General features: G+C 43.4%; 1 protein-coding gene across 1 annotated transcript in view; it reads right to left on the minus strand.

The window, feature by feature from the left end:
* Positions 1–20,989, minus strand: part of DMAP1 (DNA methyltransferase 1 associated protein 1) — a 102,671-nt gene that overhangs the window by 14,509 nt on the left and 67,173 nt on the right. The window contains exons 9-10 of the mRNA XM_068239546.1: positions 8,622–8,694; positions 4,144–4,430 (exon numbers count right to left, since the gene is read on the minus strand). Coding sequence (XP_068095647.1) covers positions 4,144–4,430; positions 8,622–8,694 — 360 coding nt within the window. The remainder of the gene's footprint in view (positions 1–4,143; positions 4,431–8,621; positions 8,695–20,989) is intronic.

Genomic DNA, 20,989 nt, shown 5'->3' on the forward strand with positions numbered 1-20,989 from the left:
TATCATTCTTATCTTATAGTGGACATGAACCCTAGTACAGGACAGAAGGAAAACAAATAGAAATGCACCCTGTATGTATTGAGAGTTTAGCCTGTCTAATTCCCCCTCATCTGTGTCTAAGCACAAGTTGTAATTTGATCCCTCAGCTGTGTCAGTAGACTGCCACGGCAGAGAGCTCATTGGTAAACACAGGATGTTAACAATATGTCTGCTTCAGTGAAAGTAGGAAGTAGACACTTTGCAGGTTTATTGCAGGATTTGTATCAGCTGTAACAAAGAAATGTTTTTCCTTAAAGGTTATTATGCCGTTGCTTATTTTATAGAGCAAAGGAAGTTCTGAGTTCAGGTCCGCTTTAAGGCCTCATGACCTTGCTCTCTAAAGGTGTTTAGGAGCTCCCTAATGCACATAAGGGGGAGTGAGGCTATGCCGATGCCCCCCCCCCCCCCCGGAAACTCACAACCTCCACAAAGCTCTCCCCCGAAGGCTGACATTGCCTGAGGTCACAGCCCCATCGTCTCTGGTACGTTGCTGCGGGGTCTGTTCCTGGCTGAGACAAGCACCTGAGCTTCTACCTTCCCTCTCCAGGTCTTCCTCAGTGGCCTAACTGCTGCCCCACTAGCCTTGCTGATCTGTGGCCACCGTCTGCTGTCCACACAACTTCACTTACTGCAGCTCCCACCTGACCACTAGCTAGATCCCTACGGGGTTCGCATTTGTGCCCTCCGCGCTAGACCTCTAGACCCCTTTCCCTCTAATGTACTTTGCTCTTTCTCCAAAACTATACTGTACCCGATGCTACCAAACTCCTGGACCACGCTCTTGTCATCTCCCGTTTGGAATACTGCAACACTCTCCGGACTTCCAGAGACCAGACTCCGACCACTGCAATTTGTAATGAATGCAGCTGCCAGGCTCATCCACTCCTCCCAATGCTCATCAGCTGCCTCACTGTATAAGTCCCTCCACTGGCTCCCAGTCCAGAGCTAAATTAAAACTACACTGCCTGGCATATAAATCCACCCATCATACCTCCCCTCATACATCTCAAATCTCATACAGAAACATTCCCCTAACACTCACATGCGAGGCTCCAGGATTTCTCCAGAGCAGCCCCTAGTCTCTTGAACTCACTTTCACCCCCATCAGAATGCTCACAATGTAATATCCCTGTTTAGGGGGTTAACAAGTATGTGTTTGGTATGTCGGAGGAAACTTTATTGCCTGGAGGAAATTCTCACAGCCAGATAGTGAATGGCCGGTATTTACACCAGGCAATCTATGGCGGCAAGGACAGACTGCTACTCACTCAGCCACTGTGCTCTTATGAGATCTGTATTCCAGAACAAATAAAAGGTGTTGCTTTGCAACAAAGGTAAAGGTTAGGTAAAAGTACTTAGAAAGCATTTAAATTGAAATGCTTTCTAAGACCTCCAGTTTCTCTCACAGCACTGCTTTGTTTACGGCTTCTAAATTACAGTCCTGAGCAAAACACAATCTGCAAGAAGATCTAAAAGGGAATTACTGCAATTAATAAGCTACTGAGTCAAGATTCTAGAGTCCAACATTAAAGAGAAACCGTAACCAAGAATTGAACTTCATCCCAATCAGTAGCGGATACCCCCTTTTACATAAGAAATCTATTCCTTTTCACAAACGGATCATCAGGGGGCTCTGTATGGCTGATAGTGTGGTGAAACCCCTCCCACAGGAAACTGAGGACCATGGTCCTGGCAGTTTCCTGTCTGTGAATCTCATTGCATTGTGGGAAATAGCTGTGTACAGCTGTTTCCAACTGCCAAAAAAGCAAGCAGCATCTCCTGCCAGCAGTAAAAATTTCACCATTTGATAAATGTCAGAATGTAATTCAGGGAGAGGAAAGATTTTTCAATAAGGCAAACAGTGTGTAAATCATTTATACATTATTATTGTAAAAATTAAGCACTTTTTTGATTACATTATTTTCACTGGAGTTCCTCTTTAAAGGAGAGCTGTTTTCCAGGTGACAATCCTGTAGGCAAGTACCTACTGGCAGGTGGGTTTCCAGGGGGAGTGGCTGTCACCTGCTCTAACTCCTGCCCATAGCTTATCTCAGGTATGGCCAGGTAACCAGCAGGGAGTTTAGGATGGATGCTTTACTGGCACAGCAAATGAAATAAAGCAATGTTACCAGAAAAATAGGTTTTTGTGTTGAATAAAGTTGAGTAGAGTATCAAACTCTGGCAAGTTTTAACCAGAGAAGGTAAAACAAAGTCCCCCATTGGGCAGCTCTAGCCAACCATTCTTCACAGGGAATTATTCTTCTAGACTCCCCAAAAGTATAACTCTTCCCACATTTACCTTCAGTGATAACTGATTTGAATGACATAACTTGTAAGAAAATAGTCCCATCTTACATCTGATGTTTTTTTCAATCAATACCCCAGCAATAAGTTATTTTGTTCACATAAGAAGAACAGAGTATGCAGTATACTAGGATCATGAATGCTTCACACCACTAAACAAAACAGAAATATGCCTTCTTAAAACAGAAGATAATTGTGATTATTCAGATTGGAGTAAGCAGATGTCTTCCACGATGCATCACTGCTGACTATGCAAATCATCTCTTTGCTGTCCATGTAAGCTAAATACACCTCCAGAAACGCTTGAATGCAGTGAGGTGTCGAGCTTAATTGTATAAAGTCAAACTAATCCAACCACTGAACATATTTCTTTACAGCATAGAGTGTACAAACTATATGCTGATTGTGGTTGGTCAGAAAGCAAGGGAGGCAGCTGCATACCTGAGTCCCATACATTTAAAATTGCCGTGGGCAAATTTGGGCTCGGGGTGAAGTGGAACGACTGCTCACCCTGCTCCTGCTGAAACTCGTGGCCATGTTAAATACTATTCCCCCTCCGAGTTGCTGCAACTTTGGGGGCGGGGTTATGGTAATTCATGCAGTGGCTATTGCCGGTGGCCAAATGACCTTTTTTTTTTTTTCCTAATATGAGCTCCAGCAATCACTGGCGTCCAAATGAGTCACTGAGCACCGCTATAGCTGCAATTCTCATTACCGTCTATGGCGGCACCCAAACAATCGGTGCAGCGCTGCGTCGAAACCTGCTGATCAGCCAGTGTCCCATAAACTCTTCTGTTTGATCCCTCACCCTGTCACTAAGCAGATGTTGAGGATTGAAATTCTGGATTGTTTGGATAAAAATTCTGCAAAGCCTGTGAAAACAGCAAGATATAATAGTCCGGTTTGCTGTTTTGTGCTGCTGCACAGACTGACACAGATCACTGTTTGATGACATGTCTAGCCTAAGGGATTGCACTCATATTTATCAATGTTATGTTCAGGTTCAGTAATGGCTCTGGAAGTTAGTGGAGGTGTTCTTCACTGCAGCTCTGGCTTAATAAAGTGTAAGGGCAGAGACACACGGCAGAGCGCTTTTTAATGCAAGCCAATGGGTTTTTAAAAATGAAAACTAATCGAAAAGCGCTCTGTGGTATGTCTCTGCCCTCACTCTGAGTTAAAATAAAATCTTTTGATGCAGAGTGGTGTATACCAGCCTTTCTCAACCATGGTTCTGTGAAAATCACCCAGGGGTCTCAAAATTGTCCCACCGACAATCTACAGGAGGAGATGTTAGTTTCAGTGGTTGAGTTCATACTCACCTAGCCTGTTCCTCTGTTTCCTCTTTACAAGCTGTCACACTAATTAGGATGGGGGGTGGGGAGGATTATTTGTGAGTTCCCAGAGGATTGTAAAAAGGTGGAGAAAGGCTGCTTTGACCTCTTACCTACCTTTTGGAACTGCTGGAGCTGGCAGGTACCTCAAGACACAGGTCCAAAGCTGCTCTCCACTGCTGACTGCATCTGCTTATTGCAACTGTGATCATGTAAAGATTGTGGGCATGATCTTCAGTTATGGTTACCATTCTAGCCACTGTGATGTAGAGTGAACAGTTGAAATAAGGTACTTTAGCACAAGATGCTGCAAGCTGTCAGGGGTGGGGAACACTGCTGGATCTGTGAAATGGGGGAGACGTCAGCTGTCACAGTGCCAAGGAGGAGGTGAGTATACTTGGTCTCTGCCTCCACAGTCCAGAAATCCACTTTGATCAATACTAATCACAAAATAACAGCTGTCACTCACCGAGTTTGGTGTTAGAGGTGCTCCCACAACATCAATGATCGGATCTTTGGCCTCCAGTTTAATATCTTCTGTGCTGATAACAGCTTGCCCTTCCACACTGGTCCCCTCCGCTGGCACGGTCACATTGGTTACCCCAGTTTTGGATAAGGCCTCAAAGCGATGGCGAAGCATCTGGAGCTCATACTCACAGTTGGAGAATGCTTGCTTCAGCTCATACAGTAGCACCAGATCACTGCGCAATTCATTGAACATCTGGACGATTTCTTCTGTTGGCATTGGGTTCAGATCTAAGGGTGGAGCCAAAGCATAGAGTGAAAGCTCACACAGTTCTTGTAAAGTGCAGCCATGACAAATCTTCCTCACTAAGCAGAAAAACAAACAGAAGTAATGGCCCTTTGAACTTTCCAGCACTAAAAAAGATCTGCAGGTTCCTGCCGAGTACTAAAAGTCGATATCTTTATTGAAAAAAGACAAACACAATAATCCACAGGGTCAACTGATGCATGTTGGGCTTACAATACGCCCTTAGTCATAGTTTTAAAGGCCTGAGAGAAAGATGGAGTCTTTATAGGAAGAAGGAAATTACCCTCTCACCCAAAAGAAAAATGCAACCACCTGATTCCACCTTTCTCTCAGGTCTTAGACACTATGACTAAAGGCGTATTATAAGCCTGACACACAGCAGTTGATCCTGTGGAGGATTATATGTTCATGTTAGCCTTTTTTCAATAAACATACCAGCTTTTAGTACTCAGCAAGAATCTGCAGATCTTTCTGCCTTCCATACTTATTTACATATGATAGGCAGAGGCATGGGAAGAATTGGTATGGATTTCTATTTAACTGCACATGCAGGTAAAGTGGTTCCATTAACCACGCCCAGCTTTAAGGCTAGGTCCACACTATGTCAGATTGGCAACGTGTACAATCACAGCCGATACCATGTACAGTGCAATCTGCTGTGTCCATCTACGGAAGAGTCTGGACAGTGTACTGGTTAAAGGGACTCCGAGCAGTGCAGAAACTATGGAAAGATGCATATCATTTTAAAGCTCTCTTTCTCCTCTTTCCAATGATATATAAATCACCGCCCTACGCCTTTTAGTTTTTGCTATTTTCGCGATTGAAATTGCCGTGGCCACGATTTCAATCGCGAAAATAAAGAAAACTAAAAGGCGTAGGGCGACGATTTAGGTGTCGCCAGAAAGAGGAGAAAGAGAGCTTTAAAATGATATCCATCTTGCCATAGTTACTTGTATTACACAGGACGACACTTTCCCCAGTGTCAGCAGCTCCATTCAGCAGAAAAAGTCGGCCTGTGTAATGCAATGTAACTATGGAAAGATGGATATCATTTTAAAGCTCTCTTTCTCCTCTTTCTGGCGACACCTAAATCGTTGCCCTACGCCTTTTAGTTTTCTTTATTTTCGCGATTGAAATCGCGGCCGCGGCAATTTCAATCGCAAAAATAGCGAAAACTAAAAGGCGTAGGGCAGCGGTTTATATATCATCGGAAAGAGGGGAAAGAGAGCTTTAAAATGATATGCATCTTTCCATAGTTTCTGCACTGCTCGGAGTCCCTTTAAGGGAGGAGAATATAGGACATACATAGGAGAATCTATTCAGTAAGCCAACACCTATTCAATAAAGAGTCCTCCTTAACACTGCAGGTAGCCTACTAAGCCTGTGTGAAATTTTCACATTTCGGCCATGTGCATTTTTTATTGACAGCACTAGTAAGAAAAGATAAGTCTTTCGTTTCTATAGTGCTTCACTGGTTGCATTGGCATATGTAGTGCCTACAATGTCTGGGAAAAGTCATGCAAAATGGGACTTTGCATTCTACTATCACAAGGGATACACTGAAAATGGGAATGAATGAATGGAACCTATAGGAAGCACAAAATCAGTTCACATGTCCATTTATCCACTTGTTGTGGACAATGGTCTGTTATATGTGGTGTGAACCTAGCCCCAGTCCTTTTCTTTTGTAATATAACCTGAGATTTATTTGAAGGACAGGTGTAACTGTTCCCAGTACCTGTGTGCAGAATTTTAGATATCTTAATATAACTGTTGATTTGAGCTCCAGGTCACTACTGGGAAGAGATTTTGTGTGTGGAAGATGACTCATGTCAGGTCATGGAAATAAAGATGCCAGTCTCTGTACACCAAACCGTGCCCTCCACTGGCCAGAGGGAGAGCAAATGGATAGCTGCTAGGAAATGTAGTCTGCTCATTAATGAACCCAAAAAGTTTATAATTTGTGAATGGAGCCAATGACAAGAAAGATTACCTGCTGCTAACCTTGTTCCTACTGCTCATTGTCATTGGGTGTTCCTCCTGGTCCTTGTTCTTTTAATATATGACTGGCTTGTCAGTCGCGTAATCCAGAGAAAGTATATGAAAGAAAAAAGCACTTTCTTTCACTGGGCATATACAATTCGGAAGTCGTGCATGCCCAGTTCAGGATCGCTTATTTACTGCTTAGTGAACATCCTGCTGTTGTGTGTGGAAAAAGTCCTGGAACAGGAGATGATCCGGAAGATAATGAACAGCATGAGGGGTGTCTGGGGTAAGGGCCCTTTTAAACTTAATGCAATTTGATGGGTTGCGTTTTTTTTCTCCATAGCAGTGTATTGTGAAAAAGCTTTAGTTTTTCAGCATGTAGTGTGAAAGAGGTCACAGGGAAACATGGACACTGGACTGCACATCAGTTGTCCTTCCAGTTACAACTGGCAGCAACTGATATAGTGTAAAAGAACCCTAAAGGTGGCCACACACTATGCAATCTAACTGTACAATTTTTATACAATCTTACCAACATCCATGTAGTATAACAGCCATTGATTCAATGTGACTTGGATATATGTTTCAGTTAGTCTCTTATACTACGGTACATAAAAGTGGTAAAATTAGTGATTGATTGTACAGTCATATTGTATGGTGTGTGTGTGGCCACCATAAGTGTTCGTGCAGCTCACTATTTTTACTTTCACCTTTCAGAACACTTCATGTGTGCTTTGAGTAAAATTTTTATTTATAATCTTTAAAGAGAACCTGAGGTGTTTTTTGGGGGGCAGATGGGACACAGAGGCATGTTCTCTGCCTCATGATATGCCTCTGTGTCCACACACTGCCGCTCTCTGCCCCCCCCCCACGCTATAGTTACCTGAGATTAGTGACAATATTTGTCACTATGTCGGAGGTAAACACAGGGAAAGGGATTCCCTGTTCAAAATGCCCGCAGGGGCGTTCCTACAGGGTTTCCAGAGCTGCCATTAGGAAGATCTCTCTCTCAGGCCGCGCCCCCTGCCGCTCCCCCGCCTTCCTGCTTGCTGTGAATGAGAGAATTAATCTCTCATTCCAGCGTCATGATCTATAGGTCACAAAAGTGAAAGTGGGCCATTACGGCCCACAGTAGCAGCGGTTTTGGAGGCTACCTGATCTGCTCAGCCCCCCGGATCAGGTAGCCTATTTTTTTTTTATTTTTTTAAATTTTTATGAGCCTACTTTGGGCTCTCTTTAAAGCAAATCAAACAGTAATCGTGTGATATGTAAAAATGTGGACATCCTTCCACATGTCCACTGACTTCTTCTTTGGACCATTAGGATTTAATAAATGTTAGGAATTGGCACCTGTAGACAAACGCAAAGCTTTATAAACTCTAATATTCAAAACTTTGGGCTATAACTGTCAATCTCCCTCAGTCTGGGGCTCCGTACAGGATCTCACCTCGGGGAGGTCCAAAGATCATAAGAGCCTTGACAAAGTAGCTCCGTGCATGAGTGCCTCCTGGGCAGTGTGGCCGTCACCATACATGAAGGAGAGCGCAGCTGCAAAGAGGAAGAGGGTCCCGGCCAACAGCGGAGGGGTAGTGGACAGCGGGGAAGCGGCTTACCTCTACTGAGGTAACTATCGAATTTACTTGGTTTGAACATTACAGGCATACTTAAAAAGCACATAGAAACCAAAAGAGCTATATTTGAGTGACAAAAAGCTTCAATAAGGTTTTAGTGCTGGAAAGTTCAAAGGGCCATTACTTCTGTATGTTTTTCTGCTCAGTGAGGCAGATTTGTCATGGCTGCTCTTTAGAATTCATTTATTTTCACGACAGGTTTGCTTTAAGCCTTTGGAAAGAAGGACGTATTTTGCAGCGGACAAACACAGCGCTGTTGCGTTTCAGGATGAGGATCACAGTTTATTCATCCTCCGTGGAGCGATTATCAGACGTGTAGAGGCAAATATAAAGATCTTGTATATCTTTTCTATTTCAGTTTTATAACACACAAGATGTTTTATAAATGGCGTGTGTATGTATGCTGCTATCTCCAAACTCTCTGTATTAGGGGAATAATAAAACACACAGTCCATTGGGGACGACAAAAGAGCTCTCTGCATGCATTTTATTCCCCGGCTCCCCCCAACTCCCAACCCCCCCCTTTTTTTTAGTTTTTTTTTTTTATTTTAAACTCACCTACTCCGAGTTCTGACAGCATCTGATCCAAGGCTTTAATCTTCTTCTGTCCAACTGAGCTGGGGAGTTTCATCTGCAAACACAAAAGGTAGAAAGGGAGCCACACAGCTCTCAGTTAGGCCTCACTGGCAGATTTCTAGTTCAAAAGGCAGACAGAATGCTTTTCATACGGCACAGAAAAGCAGGACAGAATGAAAAGAGACAGAAAAAGAAAGGTAAGAAGAAAAAAAACACAAGAGAGAGAGACAGAGAAAGGGGTGGGGGGAGTCGGGGACAGACAGCTAGCATGTTTCAGGAAAGGTTGGTGTGCAGATCATAGTAGAGCCTTTGCCACGGGCCTACAAGAAATCCCATTTTGCAGTTGTCGGCTGTAACCAAACCGCTAACAAAGAGACAGAGGGGATAAAGTTCACCTTTCTGGTTGCACAAAACTACTTCCTGCCGTGGGATGAAGATGAAAGATTCCGTCTGCAGGATGTCTTAATGTGCAATGCCCTGTTTGATGCTGCGTTCCCATTTGCAGGAGTTTTTCTAATCCTTCCAGGGCCAAACACTTTTTCTTGCGCGTAGCGGCGGCGCCCCTGAGCAGTGGGGATTCATTTAGCAGGTGATATAACAAAGAGCGGAGGAGTTAGACTGAACACAGAAGTGCGGCCGAAAGCCCACAAAAGACGGGAGCAAGACGTAACCCCGGCAGAGCAGAAAGCAGCAGGAGCCTGCCGCGCCAAACACGGCAAAACGAATTACAGGTACTCATTAAAAATAAGGAGTAAAAATAGGATCACTTAACAGACACTTGTTACCGATGAATTGCAAGCAGAAGATCACAGGTAACGCCGCAGCTTAAATTTCCGCGGCATCACAAGGCCGCGGAGAAAAGGAGACGGCTCGGAGTTTCTGCACCTATTCAGGATGACTTTCTGGCCCTTTGATCCGCACAAAGAGCGACGGACTAACTCCATGTGAATAATTAGACAAGCAGTAAATGGCTACTTCGCAAACAGCCAATACTGGCCTATTTAAACGCTTGCTGCGCCGGTGTCAGGTGGCAATGTGACGCAGCATGGGCGCAGGAAGTAGCCAGCGCTTAATTGCTAACAACACAATATGTGTCCACATTCATCTGTGGAAAGGTGCTGCTGAATTAATTAGCGGGTCAGAGGGCGAAAAAGAGGATAGGTTATATAAGTGCACTATATACAGTATATATCACACACACACACTTGCAGACATCGAAAACATACATAAATGTATCATCTGATAAGCTGATTACTAAATGTGCATGAAGCAACGTCGGTCCTTTATAACTGGTCAGTCTGAATTGGTACAACCATGTAATTTACAAGAAAAAGTACATATGAAAATGGTATAAAGCACATTGTTTAGTACTGTCCAAAACAACTTAGCATATTAATAGCGCTACTTTTCACTCAGGCATCCACCAGCCGCATGCAGCATCAGCCACACAGGATGGACTCTTATTCCTCTTAGAGGGAGGCAGCTGCTGTATGCATGGTATTGTTGCTTGATTGGCTTGTTGGTGTGATTTTGGTGCTATATGTATGGTCTCTGGGTGGCCAGATCTTGTCTTGAGCTTACTATTTAGCCAGATCTTTGCGATCAGCAGGTTTAGCTGGACTTGATGGTATCCTTCATGGTTCTTAACATTATTTCTGTGCATAAATGTATTTTCTTTGCATATCTATATGTGACATCTGGTTTTAAAGAAATGTGTGCAGTGTCCAGAACTAAATGCTCAATAAAGAAAGCGGTTTTGGACAGTACTGCACAATGTGCTTTATACCATTTCCATATGTACTTTTGTTACCGAAAACATACATGGATATCCTGGCGTCACACCTAAATAACACACATGCATATTCTGGCGTTACACCTAAAAAAACAAAAAAACACACACAATTTAAATACATTTCTTTTTTGGGCTCAACATAAACAACTGAACAGTGTAAGTGCTTCTGGTCTCTATATAGTTTTGTTATTGTAGCCCATAAACCCAAATTAGTAACTCAGCACTCTCCAGTGTAGAATATGATGTTGCCACTATATACAGTAGGTTATCCGGGACCAACTAGATTGGCTGATGTCGGATAAGTGCAGTTTCTGGTTGCTTGAAACTCAATGTTAAAAATAGGCCTAACTAATACAGTACTATTCCCCACTCTATCTATAAGCATACCATGAACCCTGTATTAAATGTTAAGATACAGTACTTGAAAGCATATTGACCTAGGAGAGTCGTGGAGACCAATCTTTAAAGGGAACCTAAACTGAGAAGGATATGGATTTTTCCTTTTAAAATAATACCAGTTGCCCGACTCTCCTGCTGATCCTGTGTCTCTAATACTTTTAGCCACAGCCCCTCAACAAGCATGCTGATCAGGTGCTCTGACTGAAGTCAGACTGGATTAGCTGCATACTTGTTTCAGGTGTGTGATTCAGCCACTACTGCAGCCAAAGAGATCAGCAGGACTGCCAAGCAACTGGTATTGTTTAAAAGGAAACTTCCATATCCCTCTCAGGTAAGGTTCCCTTTAAAGAGAACCCAAACCGGGTCTAAGAGTTATTTAAAAAAAAAAAAAAAAAAAAGCCCCATGCTGCCTGGTCCAGGGGGTTGCTGGACCAGGCAGCGCTCATTAACTCCTCTCCCCGCCGCTGCCAGCTGCTGGAATCCCTTGCTTTCAGTTTTGTGACCTTAGGATCACGACGCTGCAGATGAAGCGCCTGTATTCTACACAGCGCTGACTAATGTGAAGGGGCGGAGAAAGAGGGGAGCAAGCAGGCAGCGGAGAGCCTGTTAGGCGTTCCTTAGCCTGCAGTGGGGGGCCCCTTCCCAGAAAGTCTTTCATGTGAATGTCACCAGATTCCGGGGGGGGGGGGGGGGGTTGGAATAGTGGGGCGCAGGGGGAATGGAGAGCGGCGTTCAGGGCACACAGAGGCATGTCCTGCAGATGGAGACATACCTCTGTGTCCCTTTTTTTTTTTTTTTTTTTTTTAGAATTAAGAACCAGCCTCAGGTTCTCTTTAGAGGGAAGGTCAGAGAAACTATAAAGACAAAAAAACAAAAAGAAATCCATTTACCTCGGTCCCTGGCAGCCGACCTGTCCCCTCACCGCAGCTCTGCTGGCTCCCGGTCCCCTCCAGTGCAGATGAAGACCTTGGTAGGGTGGCATCTTCCTGCGTTTCACTGTGCAGTCGCACTGACATCACCCGGGCTGTACTGCGGAGGCGCAGAATTACTGCGCCTGCAGTACAGTCCGGATGACGTCAGCGTGACTCAGAGCTGCTTGCGCAGGCGCAGTGGATATCTTGCGCCGGAGGGGACCCTGGGCCACAGGCAGCGAGCGGAGCTGCGGTGTGGACACAGGACAGCTGACAGGGGCTGGAGGAGGCCCCAGGTAAGTATTTTTTTATTTTTAATCTTCTCGGATGTTTCCTTTAAGCACAGCAGAGCCTGCAAAAAGCCTAAGAAGTTGGCCTTTATCACTGTGAGTACTGCTGGCGATTTGTTCTGTTGGTTGAGACTTTTGGTTAGTTGAGTCCTGGATAACTGGGGCTCTACTGTAAAATAGATTTCAGTTGACTCAGGTTGGGTATACCACCAGCAAATATGAAAGGGCTGTCCCCCTGCAGCTAGCACTGTCCACACAAGTGACAAGAGGATGTCAGATCTGTATGTCTTGGGTGGCCACTAACGATCCAATCTTTTCCATCCAATCTTACCAAAATCTATGGCCACTAACAATCCAATCTTTTTCATTCAATCTTACCAAATCTATGTAGTAGAAGGGAAAACTGTGAATATATTGAAAAGATACTTTAGGCAGTCCCTTATATTACATAGAAATGGTAAGATTGAATGAAAAAGATTGTATCGTTAGTGGCCTCCCTTAAAGGGACTCCGAGCAGTGCAGAAACTATGGAAAGATGCACATCATTTTAAAGCTCTCTTTCTCCTCTTTCCAATGATATATAAACCACCACCCTACGTCTTTTAGTTTTCGCTATTTTCGCGATTGAAATTGCCGCGACCGCGATTTCGATCGCGAAAATAGAGAAAACTAAAAGGCGTAGGGCAGCGATGTAGGTGTCGTCAGAAAGAGGAGAAAGAGAGCTTTAAAATGATATCCATCAAGCCATAGTTATATTGTATTACACAGGACGACACTTTCCCCAGTGTCAGCAGCTCCATTCTGCTGAATGCAGCTGCTGACTTTGACAAAAAGTCGCCCTGTGTAATACAATATAACTATGGCTTGATGGATATCATTTTAAAGCTCTCTTTCTCCTCTTTCTGACGACACCTACATCGTTGCCCTACGCCTTTTAGTTTTCTCTATTTTCGCGATCGAAATTGCGGCCGCTGCAATTTCAATCGCGAAAATAGCGAAAACTAAAAGGCGTAGGGTGGCGGTTTATATATCATTGGAAAGAGGAGAAAGAGAGCTTTAAAATGATGTGCATCTTTCCATAGTTTATGCACTGCTCGGAGTCCCTTTAAAGCGGACCCAAACCAAACATTTTTTTAATTAAAAATATTTAGTTGCACCACTCTGACACATACAAAGATAAATAAACACTCCTTCAAACGTATGATCATTTCAGGGCATGCTTTTAACCCTTCTCTTTTCATAGCTAGGGTTATACTGGGGGCAGCCATTAGCAATTCCTCCATTGTCAGACACCATCTACTCCACCAGTTTGCCGGAAAAATCCCGGCAATTTGAAAGGAAGGGAGGGGTTCCTCCAATAAATGTAAAATATTTTATATTCATCATGCAGCTGAAAAAAGGCTGCTATTTATTATTATAATTTAGAAAATAGATTTTATTTCTGAAATCTTGTATTTTTAATTTGGGTCCACTTTAAGGTGGCCACACACAATACAATAAAATGATCCGATTTTACGGCAATTCGATAAAAACGATCAGATCTCCCGAAAAGATCGAAAGCTTTATTTTCATTCGACTGAAAAATCCGATCGGATTTCCCGTTTTCTTTTATTTTTATCGATCCGGAATGCCAAATATTTTTCTTCAATCTTTCTAAAGATTGTATGGTGTGTGTTAGATTGCCAATTTATTAATATACACACCCTAGCAATTTTCTAATAATTTATAATAAGAGTTTCCAATAATTTTTTTCATAATTGGGGGAAAAATTGAACATATGTGTGTGTGGTACATTGGTCATATTTTTGAAATGTTACAATCAGTCAGAAAAATTGATTGCAATTCTTAAATTGAACAGATAATTAAAAAACTGTATGGTGTGTGGCCACCTTTAGGCCTGTACACACCTTAAATATTTGTCACCTAAACCATTTTGCTCTATGGTGGTGAGGATGTGAGAGCAGTCCTATGTTGCAACATTTTAAAGTACAACTCCAACCAAAACCAACGTCTATCCAATGGGAATGGCTGTAACTGTATGTGTGTCTGTATCCCTATTGGTGAGATTTCCGCTCACTCTCTTAAAGTGACAGATGGTCACTGCAATAGAAATCCCTGCAAAAGGTACACAAAGAGAAGAGGAGAAACATGAGAGGAGAGAGACCGAGATGAAGATGGAAAGAAAGAAGTGGCGCTTTTTAAAACATTTTATTTGGAAACATGTATGTGTAAAGACCAAAGGTGGCCACACACGATACAATATAGTGATCCAATTTTACAGCAATTTGATAAAAATGATCGATGTTCAGAAAAATGTAAAGCTTTTTTCATTTGTTCAAGAAATCTGATCAAATTTCCAATTTTTCTTTGATAAAGCAAGATTGGGAGTTTTTGATTTTTCTGATAATTTTTTTTATGAAAATTGAATGATTTACGGTAGATTGAAAATTTCTTGAGTTTTCGATAATGTTTTTCATAATGTGTTGGAGAAAAATTGAACATAGGTGTGTGGTAAATTGGTCATATTTTTTAAATGTCACAATCAGTCAGAAAAATTCATTGCAATTCTTGAAAATATATTTTAAAAATTGGAGTGGAGTGTCTAATGCTGGGAATACACCATGAGATTTTTTGGCAGATAGATTTTCGATTGTTTTTCTGACTGATTACTCATAGAAGTGAATGGAAATCGATAAGAAAAACGATGGGACAGTAAATCTGGTGAAAAAGGTCAGTGTATTCCCAGCATAAATGCAGAATAAGTTTTGGGGACAGTATGAAATTAATAGCAAAGCTTTTGGTGTCTGTCATTTTCAGAGCTGTGGAGTCTGAGTGGAGGAGTTGGAGCAATTTGGGGTACCTGGAGTTGGATGATTTTTGTACAAACTCTACAGCCCTGGTAAGAATTAGACTAAGGCGTCAGCTTCGAGGGGAGGAGTTATGATTGGGCAGTACAGAAAGTCCCCTACTTGCAAATGACTCAAGATACAAACAAATACAATACTGTTTTTTTTGTTAAACATTTTTGTTGGTATGTTACAGTATTGTATAAATTGTCATAAGTAGTTTAAAGCACATTGAAAAACAACCAAAAAGCAGTCATACTAAAGGTCCAAATACAGAGTTGTCCCATAGTAAATAATTATCCATGTTTCGCCATGCTTAACACAGGACTCAACTCACAAACAAATCCAACTCAGGCCTGGTGCACACCGAGCGGTTTTTGTAGGGTTTTCCAAACTGCTTCTGCCTGTGAAAACGCTTGGTTAATGTATTTCAATGGGATGGTGCACACCAGCGGTTTGAGGTTTTTAGCAAACCACAAATGTGGGTCCTGCACCACTTTTGCGGTTTGCAGAAGCGTTACTGCCTCAATGTAAAGTATAGCAAAAGGTCAAACCGCTCTGGAAAACGCTGTTCAGTAACAGCAGTTATTGTAACAATATTGGTAATCTGCTACACAAAAACGCTCCAAAAAACGCTAGGCATGTTTAGAAAATGTCTCTAAACATGCCTAGAATCGCTCTGAAATCTGCTCCAAAATCCTCTAGCGTTTTGAGGATCTGCTTGCGGTTTTGGTGTGCACTGGGCCTTACAAACAATCTCCCGGAACGAATCCTCTTTGTAAGTAGGGGACCCTCTGTGCAGGTGTAGCGCTAATGAGGGGATAGGAGACACCATCGAAAAGTTTTGCACAGCGTGCCATGAAATGAAACCTACTTATGGCCACTGCTTTTAACCACCCTGGCGTTCTGATTAAATCGCCAGGGTGGCTGCGGGAGGGTTTTTTTTTAAATAAAAAAAAAACTATTTCATGCAGCCAACTGAAAGTTGGCTGCATGAAAGCCCACTAGAGGGCGCTCCGGAGGCGATCTTCCGATCGCCTCCGGCGGCAAGAGATAACACGGAAGGCCGCAATGAGCGGCCCTCCGTGTTTCGCTTCCCTCGTCGCCATGGCGACGAGCGGAGTGACGTCATGGACGTCAGCCGACGTCTTGACGTCAGCCGCCTCCGATCCAGCCCTTAGCGCTGGCCGGAACTGTTTGTTCCGGCTACGCTGGGCTCGGGCGGCTAGGGGGACCCTCTTTCGCCGCTGCACGCGGCGGATCGCCGCGCTGCAGCGGCGATCAGGCAGCACACGCGGCTGGCAAAGTGCCGGCTGCGTGTGCTGCTTTTTATTTCGTGCAAATCGGCCCGGCAGGGCCTGAGCGGCAGCCTCTGGCGGTGTTGGACGAGCTGAGCTCGTCCAGACCGCTCAGCAGGTTAAAGGATAACTGAAGTGAGAAGAATATAGAAGCTGCCATATTTATTTCCTTTTAAACAATACCAGTTGCCTGGCAGCCCTGCTGGTCTATTTGGCTGCAGTAGTGTCTGAATCACACCAGAAACAAGCATGCAGCTAATCTTGTTAGATCGGACAATGTCAGAAACACCTGATCTGCTGCATGCTTGTTCAGGGTCTATGGCTAATGCTGGGAATACACGGTTCGTCATTGAGCCATTTAGATGGCTCGATAGATAATTTGCGACACGTCCGATCTCCCACCCGATCGTTGGAAAAAGATAAGTAAAACGAGCGGAAGATAAGAGAATCGCCTGCAGAATCGAGTGGCAAAATCGAGCTGTGTATGCCCAGCATAAAAGTATTAGAGGCAGAGGCTCAGCAGGACAGCCAGGCAACTGGTATTGCTTATAAAGAAATAAATATGGCAACCTCCATATCCCTCTTTAGCTGTCCTTTAAAGGGGAACTGAAGAGATGTATATGGAGGCTGCCATGTTTATTTCCTTTTAAGCAATACCAGTTGTCTGGTAAGCATGCAGCAGATCAGGTGTTTCTGACTTTAAAGTCAGATCTGACAAGACTAGCTAAATGCTTGTTTCTGGTGTTATTCAGACACTACTGCAGAGAAATAGACCAGCAGGGCTGCCAGGCAACTGGTATTGTTTAAAAGGAAATAAATATGGCAGCCTCCGTATACCTCTTACTTCAGTTCCGCTTTAAGGGTAATAGAGAAAAACTACCTTATATGATCAAGCCCTGTGTGTTTACAATCTTTTTATAACTTTACACAATACATACACAAATATGATAAAGTAAAAGTTTCCATTTGGCTTTCAGAAGGTGCCTATTTTACTAGGTATATTTTTGGATAGAGTTGGGCCATTCAGTCCCCTCACTGTTTACCCTCTTGTTTCAAGCAAGCTGCAACAGCGGTCGCTGACTCTGGGATTGTCGCTCTTTCCGCCGCCCTCTAAATAAAGCCAATTAATCTTTCCACTAATTTTTCTTCCTGCGCGTTTCGCTGCTCTCTCTTCCGCGTGGAGAAACTTCATTGGCTCTTGGGAGGCAGAGTATATTTTAATTTTACCGTCATTAAGAAAATGCTCTGATTTATGAGGCTGCTGTCAGGCTAATATCTTTAAAATTTAGCCGGCTGCGGCGATTCATCTTAAAGAGTGATGGAGGTTGATTGCTCTCTATGCAAAATGTATTAGAAGTAAATGGGCAGTCTATTACTCACGCCGTGCTGATAATCCGTTAGGTGAGCTCCGTTAGCTAAACACATTAGAAGTGGCGTCACACGGGATGACCACGGAGAAATGGCGGGTGAAAACAATTAACTCAGCAGTGCCCAGACATATGCTGTGAAAAATGCAAGGCATTAAAGGCCAGTTCCACCCTAAACTAATAGTGAAGGTCTGTGCAACGGCAATCTAGCTCACTCATATGTCATATAGCGCTTTAGGGCATTGTGATGTAAGCTCCTATCTAGAATTCCAGAAGTACCCATAGGCATGATACATAAACAAGAGATGGAGGCACCCCAAAGTGATATAAAATAATTCAAATCTGTTTAAAAGGAAGGTAAGTGTTGGCTTACCTTCAGGTAAAGCGACTAATACATTTTCATAAGTTTATTCTCACAATCACGAAGCGGCAACACGTTTCACAGCCTAGAGCTGCTTCTTCAGGTCAAATAAGTGCCTCAGAGGTGTTTATACTGTTTGCAGCAGGCCTCAGAGCCTTTTATACTGTTGCAGCAAGCCACAGAGCTCTACACTGTTGCAGTAGGCCTCAGAGCTCTTTATACCATTGCAGCAGGCCTCAGAGCTCTTTATACTGTTGCAGCAAGCCTCAGAGCTCTTTATAGTTGCAGTAGGCTTCAGAGCTCTTTATACTGTTGCAGTAGGCCTCCGAGCTCTTTACACTGTTGCAGTAGGCCTCAGAGCTCTTTATACTGTTGCAGTAGGCCTCAGAGCCTTTTATACTGTTGCAGCAAGCCACAGAGCTCTCTACACTGTTGCAGTAGGCCTCAGAGCTCTTTATACCATTGCAGCAGGCCTCAGAGCTCTTTATAATGTTGCAGCAAGCCTCAGAGCTCTTTATAGTTGCAGTAGGCTTCAGAGCTCTTTATACTGTTGCAGTAGGCCTCAGAGCTCTTTATACTGTTGCAGTAGGCCTCAGAGCTCTTTATACTGTTGCAGTAGGCCTCAGAGCTCTTTATACTGTTGCAGTAGGCCTCAGAGCTCTTTATACTGTTGCAGTAGGCCTCAGAGCTCTTTATACTGTTGCAGTAGGCCTCAGAGCTCATTATACTGTTGCAGTAGGCTTCAGAGCTCTTTATACTGTTGCAGTAGGCCTCAGAGCTCTTTATACTGTAGCAGCAGAGCTCTTTATACTGTTGCAGCAAGCCTCAGAGCTTTTTATACTGTCGAAGCAGGTCTCAGAGCTCCTTATACTGTTGCAGCAGGCCTCAGAGCCTTTTATATTGTTGCAGCAGGCCTCAGAGCTCTTTATACTGTTGTAGCAGGCCTCAGAGCTCTCTTTACTGTTGCAGCAGGCCTCAGAGCTTTTTACACTATTGCAGTAGGCCTCAGAGCTCTTTATACTGTTGTTGCAGGCCTCAGAGCTCTTTATACTGTTGTAGCAGGCCTCAGAGCTCTTTATACTGTAGCAGCAGAGCTCTTTATACTGTTGCAGAAGGCCTCAGAGCTCTTTATACTGTAGCAGCAGAGCTCTTTATACTGTTGCAGTAGGCCTCAGAGCTCTTTATACTGTTGTAGCAGGCCTTAGAGCTCTCTATACTGTTGCAGCAGGCCTCAGAGCTTTTTACACTATTGCAGTAGGCCTCAGAGCTCTTTATACTGTTGTAGCAGGCCTCAGAGCTCTTTATACTGTAGCAGCAGAGCTCTTTATACTGTTGCAGAAGGCCTCAGAGCTCTTTATACTGTAGCAGCAGAGCTCTTTATACTGTTGCAGAAGGCCTCAGAGCTCTTTATACTGTTGCAGAAGGCCTCAGAGCTCTCTATACTGTTGCAGCAGGCCTAAGTGCTCTTTATACTGTTATAGTAGGCTTCAGAGCTCTGTATACTGTAGCAGCAGAGCTCTTTATACTGTTGCAGAAGGCCTCAGAACTCTCTATACTGTTGCAGCAGGCCTAAGAGCTCTTTATACTGTTGCAGAAGGCCTCAGAGCTCTTTATACTATAGCAGCAGAGCTCTTTATACTGTTGCAGAAGGCCTCAGAGCGCTCTATACTGTTGCAGCAGGCCTCAGAGCTCTCTATACTGTTGCAGCAGACTTCAGAGCTCTTTATACTGTTGCAGCAGGCATCAGAGCTCTCTATACTGTTGCAGCAGGCCTCAGAGCTCTCTATACTGTTGCAGCAGACTTCAGAGCTCTGTATACTGTAGCAGCGGAGCTCTTTATACTGTTGCAGAAGGCCTCAGAGCTCTTTATACTGTTGTAGCAGGCCTCAGAGCTCTCTATACTGTTGCAGCAGGCCTCAGAGCTTTTTACACTATTGCAGTAGGCCTCAGAGCTCTTTATACTGTAGCAGCAGAGCTCTTTATACTGTTGCAGAAGGCCTCAGAGCTCTTTATACTGTTGTAGCAGGCCTCAGAGCTCTTTATACTGTTGCAGCAGGCCTTAGAGCTCTCTATACTGTTGCAGTTGGCACTAATTTGACCCGAAGAAGCAGCTCTAGGCTGTGAAATGTGTTGCTGTTTCGTGACTGGGAGAATTAACTTATGAACAATGCCAACACACTCAATTTTCCTTGTAAACAGATGGGGTGGGGGGTGGAGGGACTGTTAGAATTTTATGCAGTACTTAATTTATTTATTTTTGAGCAGTGAGCAGAATCTCAACACCAAGGCATGGCTTTGGTTTAAAGGTCAACTGAAGTGAGAAGGACATGTAGGCTGCCAAATTTAAAACCTTTTAAGCAATACCAGTTGCCTGGCTGTCGTGCTGATCCTCCGCCTTTAATACTTTTAAGTCGTTTGTTCTTTAAATTTTCATTCATTGTTTGTTTTTTACATTTTTGTCCCCATGTATATGAGCCTTAGCCCAACATTACCGTCACCTGCACTACCTGTGTTACCACCTGAATGCTCCTGCCATCATCCACTGCTTACTCTCACATGCGCTACCATATTTTTTTTTTTTTTACTTTCATTTCAGTTCAAAAAGTCTGTATCACTTTGCCATTGTGCAGTGCCCTATTTGCTGATGGTCTTTACCTTTTAGGGGTGCTCGATCGGATTTCACTGGATTGAAATCTCCGCATTTCCAATTGGAAATCAGAAACCGGAAATCTGATTTCTGCGGAAATACTGCAACTCTGTAATTTTAGCCTAATGACAGAACCCGGAAGCATTGGACCAATCAAAGAATACAGAGTCGATGTGAAAGTATTTGTCCAATCAGACAATTCGAAAAAAATACAAAAAAAAAAAAAGACTCATTGGAAACTAGATTTCTACAGAAATACCGCAAGTGTGTGATTTTAGCCCAATCGCTGAACTTGGAAGCATTGGACCAATCGGAGAATGCAAAGTCAACTCAGAAGCATTTGGCCGACCAGAGAATGCAAAACATGACCAAAAAAATGTGGAAAGCAAAATCTGTGGAATCATTAATGGTTGAAATCTGAATTTCCGTAGAATAGGAA

Source organism: Hyperolius riggenbachi, chromosome 6, assembly GCF_040937935.1.
Source record: "Hyperolius riggenbachi isolate aHypRig1 chromosome 6, aHypRig1.pri, whole genome shotgun sequence".
In the NCBI taxonomy this organism is placed as follows: Eukaryota; Metazoa; Chordata; class Amphibia; order Anura; family Hyperoliidae; genus Hyperolius; species Hyperolius riggenbachi.